Source organism: Camelus dromedarius, chromosome 2 (genome assembly GCF_036321535.1).
Source record: "Camelus dromedarius isolate mCamDro1 chromosome 2, mCamDro1.pat, whole genome shotgun sequence".
In the NCBI taxonomy this organism is placed as follows: Eukaryota; Metazoa; Chordata; class Mammalia; order Artiodactyla; family Camelidae; genus Camelus; species Camelus dromedarius.
The window spans coordinates 21,892,426-21,911,074 of NC_087437.1; the positions used below are offsets into that span (position 1 = coordinate 21,892,426).

At 41.7% G+C, this 18,649-nt stretch overlaps 1 protein-coding gene and 1 pseudogene across 1 annotated transcript in view; both read right to left on the reverse strand.

The window, feature by feature from the left end:
• Positions 1-18,649, reverse strand: part of PCOLCE2 (procollagen C-endopeptidase enhancer 2) — a 64,942-nt gene that overhangs the window by 5,417 nt on the left and 40,876 nt on the right. The window contains exons 4-7 of the mRNA XM_064491819.1: positions 13,092-13,216; positions 10,200-10,336; positions 4,974-5,128; positions 16-99 (exon numbers count right to left, since the gene is read on the reverse strand). Of these exons, the coding sequence (XP_064347889.1) occupies positions 16-99; positions 4,974-5,128; positions 10,200-10,336; positions 13,092-13,216 (501 nt within the window). The remainder of the gene's footprint in view (positions 1-15; positions 100-4,973; positions 5,129-10,199; positions 10,337-13,091; positions 13,217-18,649) is intronic.
• Positions 14,233-14,716, reverse strand: LOC135322566 (large ribosomal subunit protein mL50-like; annotated as a pseudogene).

The window sequence follows — 18,649 nt, forward strand, 5'->3', positions numbered from 1 at the left end:
GGTTTTATTTCTTACCAAAGTTACTTGAACAGTAATTGCTCTCCAGAGTCCCCGACCGTCTACACTTTTGTTGACACAGGGCCACGGTGGGTTTTAAACCTTAATTCAAAGAAGAAAGACATAAGATTCAGGAAAGTGAATTCAAGTTATAATCGGTGTTCAGAGCTGAATCTATCAATTTAAAATTTCTCTGTATTTCCCTGAGCCACCAATCTGTCACTGCAGTGAGATAATTAAAAAGGATGCAAAAGAAATTCTTCATGCTACCAACTCCTGCTCTAATTTCTTTAGGCTAACTCAGTACCCTCTGCTGAATTTTAAACCTGAGATCAAAGATAACCCAAATTTAGCCCTATTCTTTTCTTTCTTTATATGTAACTAATAGCATAACCAAAAATAGGTACAGTCTCATATGCTCTGCTTAGAAAAACCCAGAACAAACACATATGAACACAGGAAATATAGGTTAATTCTTCACTTTACAAAAGGAATCCTATGGCGTCCCCCTAAGGGTATAAGGAGCTTTCTTGGTGCATTTGAAATATGCAATTGCTCAAATGTGAGCAGTCCGGGTTTTTAGGAAGTGGGTTATAGCTGTCATTAGATGCAACCATCACTCAATATTTACTTTCAGCCTGTCATTACCAGTAATGATCTTAAGAATGGAGAAGGAGACAAATGTCGAAAGTACAACGAAACAAACACAGTGGTTCTGACCAGAGGTGATTTTGCCCACTGTGCGACATTTGGCAATGTCTGGGAATATCTGCGGTTATCACACCTAGGGTATGCTGCTGGCATCCAGCGGGTAGGTACCCGGGTACTGCTAAACACAGTGAGCACAGCGGCCTCCAACAGCACAGAGTTAATTACCTGACAGACTGTGGATTAATAAATGAAAATATTTAACCCTCATTATCATCATTAAAAATGTTTCCAAAATATGTGCCAATGATTCACTTATATGTGGCAATATGCTCGGAAGAACTAAACAAAACAACTGTCACAGAATCGTACTCGTTGGTAAGCATTTGCAAGTGTAATACTGCCCTTCGAATATGTTCTGCTAACTCAATTTGTAGGGATACTTAACTACAAGGGGGATCTGAAATGGATGATAATATTAAAATATATACAATTATTAATGTTAAATACACATAACAGCATATATATTTTTTTAAGAGAAAAAGCTCAGAGAGCAACTAGAGGGAATATTGTTCTAGGAGTTGGGGACCTAATTTTCTCTAATTCACTGAGTCACAAAGAAGTGGCATTAGTGGTTCTCCTGCCCGATGAAAGAGTATCTCTTTACATGGACCACTGGAAACCAGCTCCTTCTCAGCCTCAGCACATTAGTCTGGAGGTTGGGAGGGCGTCCCACAAGCTTCTTCTCTCCCTGTGGTACAATCCTGCACTCTTGCCTTCAAGCCATCAGCTATACCACCCCAAGCCTGCCCATCTTACTGTCCTCTCTCGACTGCCCTGTGCTCCTGGCGTGGTACTGGTCCTCAGCCTTCCTCTCCAGGGGCTCCTGGACCGTCTCGGTGGGTCCACCCTCCTTGTGATGATCCCTCTCCGTGCTGTGGCCTCATCCTTCCCAGAGGCTTTCCCCCTCTGCTCCATCCAGTCCCTCAGTCCCAGCCTCACACATCCTCCTGCTAAAGTCTCATCATCAGTCTCCCAATTGTAAGCATCCTGCTATCCAGTAGAGCCTCCACTCCTTCAAGCTTTTTTATTTACCAGTCTCAGACTCTCATGACTACTTTTTTTCTTTCTTTAGAGGTTCAGCAAATGACCCTTCTCATTTTTCCAACTCCATCAGTCCTGTCCTGTCTTTGCTTCCTCAGCTATTCCACATAGTCGCCACAGTCCGTTATTTCAGTCAATTTCTTGACAATACCTTCAACTCCCTTTCGCCTCTGTCCTTCAACTGTGGATGAATCCTGTTGGAGCCTCTGGGTTTTTTTTTCTGTGTCTGCACTCAGACAGCTGAGTATACAAATGGACCCTCCTCCATGTGACAAGCTGTTTCCAATTTCCACAGCTGTTTTTCGGATTCCCCTGACCCCCCAGGGCTCCCACCTCCCTTCTCATTCTCAGCAGGTGAACTTGCCTATTTTCTAGAGAGACCAGAGATCACAGAAGAGGATGTCCTCAAAGCTCCCCCCAGACCTCCAAGGTGTCTTATCTGCACCCTCAGTTCCTTTCCTCCCCGGAGAGAGGAGCCTGCCCACTTCCGGGCTCAGGTCTGTCCTTCTGCGAGTCCTCTGGAGCCAGACACCCCCCCCCCCCCCACCTTGGTGGAAATTTCCTCCTCAGGTTATTCCTTCACTCTGCCATTCTGTTCTCCTTCTCTGCCGGCTGCTTCCCATCTGTTTTATCACATTCAAACACGTGGCCTCTCTCCCTCTGTCAGGACCGAACTAGTGGACTGAGTTATTGGACCCACTGTCTCGGTTTCTTCTTGCTCTACACGCCCCTCGCCCCTGCCTGGCTTCTGCCTGCACGACTCCACTCACCACCCTGGCTAGGGTCTCCAGTCACCTCCATGTCATGAAATCAGATGGAGACATTCTGATCTTGCCCTTGTTTGAAGTCTCATCAACACCTGGCTCTCCTGACCACTCCCTTCTGAAAACATTCTCTTCCTCGGCCCCATGACACATGCTCCTGGTCTCCCCCTTCCTCCGTAGCGGCTCCCTTCCAGTCTCCTTTGCCAGCGGATTCTCCTCTTCAAAAAGTTGGAGTTTCTAGAGACTTAATTCCAGCCCTTCTCCTTTCACGGTAACCTCTCCCTAGGCTGTCTCATTCTGGATCATGGTATGAACCACGTATATGTTATGACTCTCAAATTTAAGTCTCTTGCTTAAATCTCTCTTCTGGTCTCAAGGCCCACAGATCTGTCTACAAAACAGCTCCATTTAACGGTCTCACAGACACCTTAAACCCAACAAGGTCACCAGCTTAACTTATGAATCTACCCCTAAACCTATGAATCTACCCCAAAACCTAGTTCTCTGCTTCTATGAACGGTATCATCATCCCCAGAGTTGTGTGAGCCAGGGGCCCGGGAGGCATTCTCCCTGACCCCTCTAGTCTGGTTAACCGCCAAACCCTGTCAGTATCTCCCAAGGTCTCTGGTTTGCACAAGTCAGCATCTCCTGACTGTCTCTGCATTTCTGTCTCGCACAGTTCCCCTGGACAAACACCAGGACCTGCTGATGCTCTTGACCCTACAGCCCATTCACCTCACGGTGGCCAGAGTGATCGTCACAAAATGTGAATCTAGTCTTTTCTTTTTTGAAGGGGGAGGTAATTAGGTTTATTCATTCATTCATTTATTTATTTAGAGGAGGTACTGGAGATTGAATCCAGGACCTAGTGCATGCTAAGCATGCACTCCACCACTGAGCTATAGACCGGCCCCCATAAAATGTGAATCTAATCCTGAACTCTGCTTAAATCCATCAACAGCTTACCCCACACTTAGGATAAAATCCCAAATACTTAGCACATAAGGAGTGAGGTGGTAGGGCTTAAAGATGAAGTTAGAAAGAGAGGCTAGGGACAAAGTGAGAAGGACTTGACTCCTGTGCTGTCTAATATGGTAGCCACTGGCCACATGAGGCTTTTTAAATTTAATTAAGAATTCAGATCCTTAGTATCACCAGTCACATTTCAAGTGTTTCAAGTGGCCACCATATTGGATGGCACAGGTGGAGACAAGGAATTTAAGTGGGAGAAGGACACGGTCTGCTCTGTGTGTGTGTGGGGAGGGGGGTGCTGTGGGAAGTTAAGACAAAGTCAGTCAAAGGGGATCCTAGCAGCGTGACTACGGATGCTGTGGGCCATGCTGGGGAAAACAGGTGAAGAAGCAGATTTGAGGCAGAAAATAGTGTGATAAAAACAAGTTGAGTTTGATATGTTTTCATTTAAATATCTAGCAGTTGCCAAACTCTAGGAGAGATCATTGCAAACTCATGTTTGCAACTTCAGAGAAAGTTTAGGGCTCAAGATAAAAGCTGGGGAACCACTAGATAAAAGCTGGAGAACAAAAGCTGGGGAGCCACATAAGTGCAGACGGACAACTCACTGGAAGGAATAAGGACACCAGGGACCACTGAAATGAGGGGCAGAAATACTGCTGTAACATGAGGCAGTACACATCCAGGCCACAAGGTGGCACATTTGTGGAGTGCCCAGAAAAATCAGCCCTTCCAGAAGTGCCCGTACTCAGGACAGCCCTACCCTGGGTACTCGCAGAAAATCATGGGCAATAAAGCTGGGCTTATTTCAGCTTACTTCATAGCTTATCAGAGATCCTTCCTTCCTACATTTTCCCTCCCCCTTGGATTTAGAGTTTGAGAGCTAAAGCCTGAAATCCTGGTGGTTGGAGCTGACAGGGTGTTAGAGACAAGACACAGGGACCCAACTCCTGCCCCTCCATTTCTTAGGTCACACCCAGACCAGTGTCCCAACTGGCTTCTATAACATGTCAAATATTTTTGTTTAATTTACTCTAATTGGAAAAGATAATATATTTTGTATGCACACATTTTGGAGCACACCAAAAAATAAAGTCCAAATACAGATGTGAAAATAGGGAGGTATCAAGGCCCTAAAACTTGAACCTAAAATACTACAATCCTATGTAATAAAAAGAAAAACACAATTTTATAAGTGCCAGAAAAGAAAAATTAGGCTTATAATGATCTGTGCCTACAACAGGGTTCCCAGAATTTTTACATGACCATAATTTTCTTAGATAACATTTAAAAATTATTAGCTTATAAGCATTCCTACACCTTATACTTTTCTTTCATTAATGGAACCATATTATTCTCTTATATAAGTTTTCATCTTATTTAACTTAGTTTCAAGTATTTTCCTCTTATTTAATTCTTTTTCTACTTCAGAAAAATTTTTCTTATACTCCTCAAGATTGTGTACAAACTTCAAAACAGAAAACTTACTTGTAGTTGCAGGGAAGGTGGTGGTAACAGGGGGTATGGTAGTTGTCGGCAGTTTTTTTGGCCTGAATTTGTAGTGACCGATGAATCCATCTGCAGTTAAACTTAAGTCTGATAAAAACTGAATGAGAAGTTCATTTCTCTCAGATACAATTGGCCTAGAAGAAAAAAAAAGTTAAAATATATACATATATATATATTTAAATGTTAAATGGCATCTCTCTTGAAATGTTTCCTAACTTTCCATCAGTTTCTGACAATAGATTATTCTTTGTTTAAACTTAAAAGCTAAAAATACTTAAAAAGGTGATGGTCTTGATGCGCTGACTATTAATGCTAATAGCAGACATTTACTGAACGTTTGCTCACTCAGGCACTGTCCTTTATGCAGACCTGAATTCTGTCTTCACAACAGTCCTGCTGCTATCCCCTTTATGAAACAGGCAATAAAGATGGGAGAGCCCAAGTGATTTGCCCAAGGTCCTCCACTAGTATGTGGGGGAGTCAGGATTCCAACCCAGGACAAGGTGACTCTAGAGACTGGGAGACACTGGGACCACTGTAAACACTAAAGCTGCGGCTGGGTTGGCACAAGCACCACAGGGTCTGGCCTGACTCGGGAGCCACACAGCTTCTTTGAACTAAGACTGAGTTCAAGCTGGCTGGGAGCTAAGGTCACTGGCCATGGAGAGTCAGGTGGAGAAATCTGACGAACAAATTCCCCCACAAAGGGATCATCTCAGTGGGCTGGTCACCTGGGGAGGAGAAAGCCATGCACGGTTTAATGGGACTTTCATTTTAATGAGAGTTCTTCTGCGTGCCTGAAATGGAAACATTTCTGTTTATAATCTGGGTAGCAAAATGCCGTGGTCGTGAACAACATCATTAAGGATTCTAATTTTAAAGCCATTTTAGGAGCGTGCTGGTTAGTGGGTACTAAAGACTTAGTGGTGATAATCACCAAGGCTCTGAAGCTCTTTAAATCTTCGGGGATTACTGTGTTATACAAGACAGTGGCTTCACTTTATCTTTTGCTATTATTATTTAAACAATGGCTTAAAATGCTGTTTGGCTGATTCTATTTAATTCAGCTGTGGAAAAAAATTAAAGTATTTAATTGAGTTAATTGGTGGTTTGATTAAACTCCTTTTCTCAGGCGTCTTCTCAGCCAAACCACTTCTTAGCCATCATGGACAGGAAATAATGAGGCGCCTCTCTTTACCCCCACCTATCAGCTATCGTGAGTGGGGCAGGTGGGGAGGAAGGGAGAGCTGGACTTGACCCAACCAGTTAGAAAAACTGCAGGATATTTTCTGTCCTGGAGGTTACTGCCTTCCAAGCCAAGGGATGAGACAAGCCCAAGGGCAAGCTTTGCCACCTGCCTTTAGAGTTCCAGTCACAAAAGTGACCAAGGTCATTTAAATAATGCTCTTGAGAATCAAGCCTTTAGCAGAAATTTTTTATCTTGCTTTGGAAAACACATTTCATTAAAAACATACAGTGTACATGAAACACAGTTCTCAGCTACAATTACAAACAAGATACGTTAATCCTGTTTAGATGATAAAATTACAAAAAGCACTTACTATATAAATAGCAAAGAAAACCTTAAGATCCCACCAGGTCAGCATTCTAGGCACGATGCTCTAATTATAGTGACCATTCACTGCCTCTTCTATGAACTAATCTTGGAAGCACTATATTGGGAGCTGAATTTTCTCAAGAAGATTATTTTAGTAACAAAGACACATTTTTGTTATGCTGCTACTGAGCCTTCTTATGAATGTGACAGAATTGCAGTGTCATAAATGTCCCACGGGCCAAGTGTTGCATCTGCAAATTCATGTTACAAATCCCTAGAAAGGCAAGAGGACATCGCACTTGGACCCACTCCCCACGGGCCAATCCCAGGAGTGGATGGAGGATACTGTTTCATGTCGTACAGAATCCATGTCACTTGTCTCTGCTCTGTCATCCCACAATCTCCCCTTCTTCAATCACCGCAGCTAACCAACCACCATGTCCTGCCAATTTTGCCTCCTAAGTATCCCTTGACCCACCTCCTCCTCTTCATCTCTATCAACCCTCCCCCCCACCTTCTCAGCTTTACCGGGACCACTGCCATAGCCTCCTCATCAGCCACTTGCTCATCTTGTCTAGGACGGGGGCTCCAGAGGCACTGGTCCTCCCACTTCCCCTAACTGCATGTAGAGGGCTCTCATGTCTGCAGGGCGTGGAACCCAGCTCAATCCTCAGCCTCCTCTCTGTCTCGGCCCCCACGCAAGGTGTGGGCTCCAGCATAGCACATATCTCCCCTGTGCATCTTTACTAATGGAGCCCCCTCTGCTTGGAATGAGTCTGGCCACCGTTCTGTCTCTGACTCACTCCAACTCTGCCTTCAAGATCTGGCTTCCAGAGGAACAATTTCCTCCCCAAAACCTCCCTTGAACTCCCCGCCACTTGCCCCAACTGGACCAAAAGATCCTTGTCAGAAATTCACCCAGGACAATTCCTTTGCCAATCCACCTATAAATTATGTATAATAAGCAACTGCCTTGTTCCAGTCCCTCTCACTACTTACCTTTGCATCTTTTATTTATCTCTGAATTCCAGGTACCTAACACAGTGTCCACCACACGGCTGGACTGTAGTAAACATTTCTGACCTGAATCCAATGGTACGGATACTGCATTGAACCAGACACAGGGATAGTGATGTCCCACCAATCATAACACTACTCCAGTTAAAAGCAGTCACACTTTTAGCAGGGGAAAAGCTTCCCAGATGGTTTTCTCATCTTCTGCACTGCCCCACCCCAGAAGTACTCTGACCATGCAAAAATATCCCTCTCGCAGAAGTGTCAGTTGGTGGGCTGGCAGTCCAGTGGCTCCAGGCAAACTTCTCAGAAGCCAGCGATGCTCAACGGCCCCTCCCCTGCCCCCACCCACCTTTGTGGAGGCAACCACTACCCTGAGTTTTGTGCTTTTCTTTCTCTTCATTTATCTATGGATTTACCAATACAGATGCATCATTAAACAATGTATTCTATACGTCTGCATGCTTTTAAACTGCATATAAATGGAAGGGTATGGTGTGTATTTTTCTGTTACTTTTTTCACCCTCAATTTATAACTGTTGAGATTCATCCACTGTGCTCACTGCTGCACAGTGCGAACTACAGCAGAATTTAACTGCCCTCCTGTTGACAAACACTGGGCTGTTTCCTCTCCCCCCATTACAAACAATATTGATAAGAACAGTCTTGCATATGCCTTGTGACGCACATGGACAAAAGTGCCTTCGGTGGACACACCGGGAGGGTAGGGCTGACACTCTCCACAAGGTCAGGGGTATAAGCTCATTTTCAATTTCATTAGATGTTGCCAAACTGACTTCCCAAGTGACCGTGCCAGTTTATACTCTCCTCAAAGATTTATTCACTGTACAGCTTTCATCTTTAGGGAATGCCTTTTCATGTCTTTTGCCCATTTTTTCTATTGAGTTGTTGTCTTTTCCTTATTAATTTTTAAAGATTTCTTAAAAGAATATTTTATTGTCTATACTGCTAAAAAATAACACTTGAAATTAGTTCAAGAAAATACTTGGATATAAAGAGGAGAGACATGGCAGAAAAAGCTACAGCAGGACAAAGCCGAGAGAGTGACTTTTTTAACTTGGGAGAACTTAAGTTTATATGAGGAAGGAACAAAAAAGGGAGGCAGAGGGTGAAGACGGAGAAAATGAGGACGGTTACTGGTGGCAGGGAAGTTTTAAGGGATTAAAGGAGGAGGTCAGGAGGAAGATGGAGATGAAAAGACTGGCTCTGAATAAAGGAGGGTGTGGTCGGCTGAGTAACAGCCCCAAAGATGTCCAGACCGTGAATATGTTACCTTATACGCAAAGGGACTCTGCAGATGTGATTAAGTTCAGGATCCCGAGAAGGGGAGAGGACCCTGGATTATCCAGGTGCGCCCTAAATGTAATCACACGTGTCCTTAGAAGAGGGAAGTCTGACTACAGGACAGTCATGTGATGACAGAAGCAGAGACAGGAGTAATGGGCTTCAAAGGTAGATGGAGGGAGGGAGGAGCCACCACCTCTAAGACCTGAAAAAAGGCAAGGGAACGGACTCTTAGAGCTTCCAGAAGGAAACTGCCCTGCTGACCCTGGAGCCCAGTGAAACTGATTTCAGCTTCTGACTCCCGGAACTGTAAGAGAATACAGGTGTTGTTCTAAGACACTCAGTCTATGGTAAGTTGTCACAGTGGCGACAGGAAAAGACTCAGAGGGACAACCTCCTCCAGAAGCTCAGAAATGGGCCTTTCTCCACACATTCCTCAGCAAAACCCAATCTGGTTATAGTACTGTTTAATTTATAACTCATCTGTATATATTGAAAATTCTTAATACTATCAAACTTAATAAATATAGATGAATTTAAACTGGAAACTGCTTTAACTCAGATGTGTCTATAGGAAATCATAGAAACCTGTGTAAGATCAAGTGAAGCATATAACCTAATTATGTGTAAGCAACAGAGTAGGAAAAGCTATTTAAACTGGCACAGTGGTGACCCTAATGGCAAACTGTAGTCATCTCATTTGCCGTTTTTCCTAGTAATGTATGTAAGGGTGTGAAATACCTTGCACCCAAACACTCATGTGCTGCACCAAAATACAGTAGAGAGGAGTTAAGTAACTCACCCAATGTCACACAGCTAAGTAAGTGGCAGAGCTCGGGGCACCAGTCTGCTGATACACAGTACCTTTCAGGCTCACTCAGCAACAAATCTGAGCAACCATTTGGAGGCATAAAGCCCCAAAACGTCCGAGACAGATCTCTGATCTGGATCTGTTGTAAGCGCCCAGGTTTCCTCGTCTGAATTTCCAATGTTCAGCCCCTTGGTTTTCGCTCAGAGTTTTCCTCGTTCCACTGATGCTTGAGCTCACCCCTGCAGGGCAGCGAGGTACCCAGGTCTCGGCTCAGCACCTGCCCTGGCGCGTCCCCAGCCCTGCCTGTGTCTGTCCGCACGGCCGCGAGGTCTCTCGCTTTCTTGGGGGGGGGCACCTCTTTGTGCTGCTGCTTTATGGGACTCCTCCGCCACGGAACCCAAGAATTTGTGAACCACAACGTAAAATCTTCCAGAAAATAAAATGTAGTTGGGCAATTTAACAAGAAACAAGTTCAGAGCCTCTAAAATACTAATGAAATAAAGCAGGCGCTACTTACGCGGGGGGACTGTCGCCGCAATACTTCCCGATTCTTTCGGCGTCGTTGACTTCGCCGCCGTTGAACACAGCCACGTAGTCGTACCGGCAGTAGTTGTCGCGCTCAACGTCAAACTTCTCAAACATTAATTCTATAAGCTTTAGGGAAAGCACAACATTAGAAGAGTCAAAGCAGCATGGAACAGAATTATTCCTCTCTCCACATTTGTTAGGGTACCGTGATTTTCCTTTGTAGAAAATGTTACCCATCCTGATTAAAATTTTTTTCTTATGTTTCCACACTTCTTTGGTTAACAAAATTGTGGTGTTCTTTTGCATTCATTTTTAAACATTCCAAAAGATCATCTCAAGCCCAGATCCACCCTAGTTAGGGTGTTAAACGTGGGAACTCTGTTCACCTACAGCTAAGAAAGTATAGAAACACTATGTAACCCTAACAATCTATGTTAAGACTTAAACTGAGTTTGTGTTGGAGTGGGGAAGAGGGCTATATACCAACTTCATTCTTCTCTAGAAGAAAACTAAACTAAAAAGTAATCTAAGATGGCCCCTGAAATAGTGTGTGTTGGAGTGTGGTGTCTATGTGGGTGAGACAGGTGGACAGAGTTGGTCCCCTTTTGAAGGAAGGAGACTAACATTCCCATCACATGTAAAGAAGTCAAATTGTTTAGGACCAGAAGTTCAGGGAAGTGGGAATTGACTCTGATGTCTTCTGGAAGTATGTTTGATAAATGTGCCCACCAAGCACAGTCTACTTGGTGATGTGCATGATTTTTTAAAAGGCTGCACAGAAGCACTGATACACAAAGTCAGTGTTTCTGAAGTATTTCTTAATTTTTTGTGCTAGTACCAACACTAGTGTCTTAAATTACTGGAGTCAATAAGAAGTTTTGATTTAAGAGTTTTGATTCCCCTTGTAAGCAGATTTTTCAAGAGTACAGCCAATGTGTGAATCAAAGGAAGTCTCACCATGTTCATAAATACCCATGGCACCCAGACAGCTGGTCCCCATCCTTGCTGGGTGGCAGGTGGGCAGGCAACCCTCCCTACTGCTTATGGAAGATAACAGGCATTAATTCCTATTAGGACAGGTACACAGCCATTAGCTATTAGCTAACAGAGACTTAGACACCATAATCTGAGTGAAGATGGTAACAGAAACAGTATCACAGAGAGACACCAAGGCAAATTTTGGCTTTGAACATAACTGCCACACACCCATATATTTACCCATTTTAAAAAAGTCAGTGCCAGTGATGGGTGAATAATAGCTTATTCATACTTAACAACACTTTAAATTATATTAAACTATTTTCTTTTTGGGTCCACTAACTTCTCACCAGCTAGTAATAAAATTCTTTCCAGGTTATTAAAAAATTGGCTGAACTTTTTCTACTTAGAAATTAGTCACATAACTTTTGGAGAGAAGCTAAAAATAGGTAAATAAATAGCAGGGTAAAGGGGAAAGCTATGATTTAAAAAAGTAAGTCTTTAAGAGAAGAAAATACCTATCAATTTACAGAGAAATTACTCAAGACTTAACTGTCTCATTTTATTTTTCTTCTTTGGACAGAGTTTCCAGTGATTTCAGATACTACAACAATGATTAAAAATTCAATCAGCTGAAGCCAAAAATCACATAAATAAAATAAAACCCAAATTTAAATTTAAATAAAGAGAAAAAAAGTGGGGAAAAGATACTAAATTGTAATCTGTGAGTATCAGTAATTTGAAATTATATAATCTAACATATTCACAAATGACACAGAGAAAAATGATCAATACCATCTCAAGAATTACATCATGGCTTACGTATTTGAGAAATTTAACTTTTTAAATACTATTTTAAGCTATAAAATGTTCAATAGAGTTACAGAACATATTTTTTTCTTAAAAATAAAACTGAGTTTTGGGATTATAATCAAAGTGTCTGTATGTGCTCAAATTACTAACTTGCATGGTATATTTGCCTGAATAACTTTCCATTAAAAAATGAATATATGGCAGATAGTATTTGTGTAAGCAATACAAAAGATCAGTTTGGAAAAGTTGTTTTTTTTTTTTTTTAACAACATCATCCTGCTCACAGTATAGTGTTTAGATTAAAGTCTGTAATGTTTGTAAGAATAACAATTTTTTAAAAGCTATTTTCAAAATCCCACAACATAGGCTTGGTCTATTCCCACGCTAAGTTCTGCTCTGCAATTGATATCTGAAAGCGGTCCCCAGAAAGGGTAAGAATTCATAGAACCACAAACCAATAAACACTGGAAAACTAGACCTTCTCTGTTGATTGGTTTAGAGTAATGAATAAAGTTATTTGTGGGAACCTGCACAAATTTTATTTTAAACAACAATCAAGATAAACAAACACCACAGAGCAGACCAGCTTTCACATCAAACACCTTGTTCTTAGAAAAGATGACGTGGTGTGCTTGCATTGGCTTTGTCGAAGTGGAGCATTCAGACCGTTTTTGTTTTGGTGGCTAGAATGGCGCTTATCAGGACCCGAAGGGTGTGCTCTGTGAGCAGATGGCAACCTGAAGTGGACATGAACCTGGGGATGTGTTTTCCTCCCTCAGTCAGTCACTGCTGCTTATGACCCCACGCTTACATCTTCCACGGGCTTAAACGATCTCACATGGGATTTGCCTACCATTTGCATTTCAAAACCTGTTTTGAAAAGTGTAATTCTCTAATAGTGAATTAAACCCATGACTTTGCCAGTCAAATAGTGAAAAGGCAATTTTACCCTGGGTCTTTGCATGAAGGAGTACTGTGCCCAGCAGGGCCCCTCCTCGCCCTGCATCCTGGGCTCTTGAGAGTTGGGCCCCTCACACAGTCTGGGCAATTCACACAGGTGGGCCTCCTTCATACTTTCAGGGAATCTCACCTGATTCTTTGGGGCTACAATGTGCCACACACAGGTGACTCCTGCAGGGTAATCACGGTCTGGCCAGTTGGGGGTATTAAAAGAGCCGGAAGGTCTTTCAAGGAGTCCTCCACAGTACTGATCCCCTGAAGTTAAAAAAAAAAGTTTATTAAAAGTGAAAAAATACATCTAAGTTTATAGCAATGCAACCATGTGGAAATTATGGATTTGAAATATTGACAGTATAGTAAATAAAGGACAGGAGCTCTTAAATTTTCTCTTTAAAAAATGGTTACAGGGGGTGGGGAGGGTATAGCTCAAGTGGTAGAGCATATGCTTGGCATGCACGAGGTCCTGGGTTCAATCCCCAAGACCCCCTCTAAACGTAAATAAATAAATAAACCTAATTACCTCCCCCTCCTAAATAAATAAATAAATAAATACCCCAAAATGTTACATAGTCTCCTCTATACACACACACACACAGGCTGACCTCTAGGTTACTTGACATTATATCAGCACAAGAGAGTGAAGGAATAAAATCAGGGCCATGGTTTCTTCTCTTTTTCCCTTTTTTTTTTTTTTTTTTTTGGATGAGACAAAACATTTGGGCATGTGCCCATTCAGAAATCACACAGGCTCAACTAATTACATAGATTTTAAGAACTCTCAAGGCAGGGGTATTTTTTTTTCTTACTGTACAGCACAGGGAAATATATTCAACATCTCGTAGTAGCTTATGGTGAAAAGAGATATGAAAAAGAATATATGTATATTCACGTGTGACTCATACACCAGAAACCGACACAACATTGCAAACTGACCACACCTCGACAACAACAACAACAAAAGAACAATCTGAAATGTAACAGCCTTATATGTTAAACCCAAATTAATTATGGTGTCTTCCAGAAAAGAGTATTTCCATAAATTATTAATAATCTGGTTCCATTAAAAAAAGTTTCAGCAAAGGCAAAAAGAGAAAATCCTGCTATTTTTCAATTCATGATGATAAAAAAAAAGATAATACATTCTTCCACAAAAAAGGTGGGTTTAGAGAACAGTTCTGACAGCATTTCACATGGAAAAGTATCAAACAGTCTGATAAACAGCTCCCTTTTCAGGGAAAAAAAATGATTCCAATGTGTTTGTTCCTCTTCGGAACTACTCAGTAACCGCAAGTGATTTTTAAATTGGGAGGCAGATTACTGGCAATAAGTTCATCAAATTTAGATCCATCCTGAACAGGAACATAATAGAAATCAAGAACATCTCTGACCCTGCACATCAGGTGAAGCCTGGAGTTAGGCACTGCATGGCCCAAGTCATCAGCCACATGTGCCAAGAAACGGAACTTCAGATGAACATCGTCCAGGGAGATGTCCTGCCAACTGCAGGGAACAGATGAGCCAAGAACTTCTTTAACGTGAGATTCCAAACGACTCTGGAGATCTTCAGGTGGTATGTGTGCTCGGCTTCGTAAGGGTGGACACACCAGGATAGGTTCTTTCTTCACCTCTTCTACTGTCTCAGCGACCACTGGCTGTTTCTTTTCTGAATTGAGACCAGGATTCTCTGCGTGATGCCCCTAAGGCTATCCACGTGAGGCCTCTTCTGGTAACAGCAGACAACCTGAGCACCGCCATCTTCGAGGCGAGGCAGGGGTATTTATCAATAAGGCTAAAGTCATGTCCATGGATAAAATTTGAATTAGTTGTTACAGACAGCTCTCATTACTAGAAAGCTTTTCATATATCTTCAACAATTTTTAAGAAAAGTTTTGTTTGTAAAAATAATATGTGTTTATCCATTTCCAGCAATACAGAAAAGCCTTAAGAAGGTGGGAGTGGTTTCTAGATGGGGCCTGTACTGGCAAGCTCTCTCTCTTGCTCTGAGAAGGTGACTGCTCCAGGAAAGTGTCCTAGATTAACGGGTACAGGAGTCATGGCGGGGAGGCGGGAGGGAGCGCTCTTCCTCACAGCCACCACCCTGGCCTGGGCGCTGGGCACTGGCAGCTCTGTTCTGAATGAGATCAGAACAGAAGTGGAAAGGGCCTCTCCCCGGGGCCTCAGGGACGGGTGCCCTCACAGCAGACTGCCAGGCCCTCCGCGGCACGCCAGAGCCCGCCGGGCGCTGTATCTTCAGCCAGCATCCCTCAGTCCACCTGCTCACTGAGATCCTGTGAGGGAGGTGAGAACCTCTCCCGACCCTTCCCCTCTCTCTCCCAAGCCCAGAGCTCACGCAGAGCTCAGAATCAGCAGTGCCGGGGGCTCTCCCTTTATGACAAGTCTCATTACTTCACTAGGAGCTTCCCGAAGTTGCACCAGAGCTGAACTCAGTGCTATTTCTGTTAAGATACGAAGATGCAGGTTTAGTGTCACACCTGGTTTTGAAGAGAATATTCTGCAGTGCCAGACTCCTGCATAGCCTCTCTTCTCTGGAGCTGAACTGCAATTCCTGGACACATCTAGACTCCTACTAAGACTGCTTCTTCATTGGTGAAAAAAAAATTTAAACTTGGAGTAAGATTACCTCAGATCTCACCACCTAAAACTAACCACAATTAATATTTGAAAAATCTCATTTCAGATACCTCTACGTGTATTTCCTAAAAGATTGACAGAAATAATTTTAGAAAGATATTTTAACCCAGGTTTCACATTAAATTTTACTTGGATTTAACCAATAAAGAAAAGAAAAACTGAAAGAAATTAATATACTTTAATAAAATATTTGACACAGAAGCAAATCATTCTTAAAGCTCTAAATTTAAGACAATGTATTATAAGGTTGGAATTTCTCTCACTTTTTATTCATGGAAAATTTCAAGCATATACCAAAGTAAACGTAACAATATAACAAATCTCTAAGTGTTTATCACCCAATTTCAACAATTATCACTATTCTACTATTCTTTATATCAATATCACTACCCAGTGCCCACCACCTGCATTATTATTACTATTATTATTACTTTATAGGTTTGGGGGAGGTAAATTCAATACTTTGAAGTGCACAAATCTTAGTTGTGAAAATCTGAAAAATGGATACACACGTGTGAGCCACACTCCAACGATAACAGAATCCATTTCCCACAAAATTTCTGTATCCCTCGCTGGTCCATCTGCTGGCGCTCCATACCACTTTCCTGAAAAATTTCTCCTTAGAGGAGTTTTATTCTAGAGCTTCATATAAATGGAATTAAAGTGTGTGCTCTTCTGTGCCTGACTTCTCTTGCTTATTAACACAACGTCTGAGATTCATTCATGTTGCTGTGCGTATCAGTGGTCTGTTCCTTGACGTTGCTGAGCAGTATTCCAGGGTATGGGGACCATGAGTTGCTCACCCATTCTCCCAGTGATATGCCTTTGGTTTCCAGTCTGGGCTACTGTGAATGAAGCTGCTCTGAACATTTCTGTACAAATCTCTTTGTGGACATGTATTTTCATTTCTCTTGCATAAATATCCAGGAATGCAACTGCTGGGCCAAGGGTAGATGTAGATGTTTAACTTCATAGGAAACTACCAAAATTTTTCCCCACGTGGTTGTAGCATTTTCTGTCTCTCAAGGGATGAGCACTTTGCCTGCTACCACTTAGTGCTGTCGGGTTTTTTAGCCAACCTGGCGGGTGTGTAATGGTATCGCACTGTCATTCTAATTTGCATTCCTTTGTTAACTAATGATACTGAACAGTTTTTCAGGTACTTATTAATCATTCATATGACATCTTTCGTCAAGTATCCATTCAAGTGTTTGACTATTTTTATACTTACTGGCATTTTTAGCTCTTTATTGTTAAGTTGTATGAGTTCTTTGTATATTCTGAACACAAATCCTTTATCAGATACTTTTGCAAATATTTTCTCCTATTCTGTAGATTGCCTATTTATCTTTGTAACTTTTTTTTAAAAAATGGCATCTGCATTTTTAAAAAATTTAATTAATCCATTTATTTTTTGGTGGGGGGAAGTAACTAGGTTTGTTAGTTTGCTTGTTTTTAGAGGAGGTACTGGGGATTGAACCCAGGACCTTGTGAATGCTAAGCATGTGCTCTACTGCTTGAGCTACATACCCTCCTCCCCTGTAACAAGTTTTTTTTATAAGCATTAGTTTTGACTTTAATGGCCCTTGCGTGGTACATATTTTTCCATCCCTTTATGTTCAACCTACTTTGTCCTCATATTTCAAGTGCTTTCTTGTAGACAACATGCAGTTGGGCTCTGCTTTTTAACCATTCTAATACTTACTGCCTTCTAATTGGAGCATTTCATGCTTTACATTCAATGTATTTATAGACATGCTTGGGTTTGGGTTTAGTGTGCCTGTTACTACTTTGTTCTGTTTGTCTCACCTTTCTCTTGTTCCATCTGCTCCCCTGTCTGCCTTCTTCAGGTTAGCTGAATAATTCTGGTATTCTATTTTCATCTTTTGGCTTTTAGCTAAAACTTGTACATTGTTCGTGGGTTCTCTAGGGACTACAATACACATCTTTAACTTATCACAACCTATTTAGTGTTAACAGTGTATTTCTTCGTCTACTGGATATTTCCACTGGCCTCTCCATCCTTTGTTCTATGTTGTCATATGTATCATACATCACGCTCGACCCAATACAGCATTAAACGTTTTTGTCAGTTTTGTTTTGAACAGTCCCCTGTAAAGAAATTAAGGGAAGAAAAGAAAAGAATCCATAGTCTTCGATATTTACCATTTCCAGTGGCCTTCAATCCTTCCATTACCTTTGGGTTACCCTGTGGGGTCATTTCCCTTCAACTCAAGGAACGTCCTCCAATATTTCTTGTGCTGCAGGTGCTTTTCTGAAAATGTCTTCATTTCACTTTCATTTTTGAAGACTGGCTATAGAATTCTGGGTAGAATTCAGTTTTATTCCAGCACTTTAAAAATGCTGCTCCACTGCCCTCTGGCCTCCATTATTTCCAATTATAAGAAAGTCATTGCTCCTACCTTGCTCCTCTGTATGTAAGTTGGTTTTTATCTGATTAATCTTTAAGATTTTCTCTTTATCTTTAGATTTCTGTAATTTAATGACGATGTGCTTAGGTGTGGCTTCATTTTTATTTACCTTATTTGCGGTTTGTTCATCTTCTTGGCTCTATAAATTGGTGTTCCTCACTAAATTTGGGTAGTGAGGAGTCATTCAAGTCATTATTTCTTGGGATATTTTTTCTGCATTATTATCACTCTCTTCCTTCTGGAACACGAATTACACATATGTTAGACCACGTGATACTGTCTCACTGGTCTCCAACGCTCTCTTTCTTTCATCTTTCTCCTCCTGGTTCTTCAGACTGAATCACTTCTATTCCAATCCACTGCCTTTTTCTTCTACCATCTCCAGTCTGCTTATTAGCCTATCAAGTAAATTTTAAAATTTCATATTCTCTATCTTTCAGCTCAAGTATTAAGATTTTTTTGTTTGTTTTTTGAAAATAGTGTTTCTTTTCTGAGGTTCTCAATCCATTTATTTTTCCACATACACTTCCCATTTAGATCCTTAAATATATTTATAATAGTTGCTTTAAAGTGCTTGTCTGCTTCTTGTAACCTCTGGGTTATT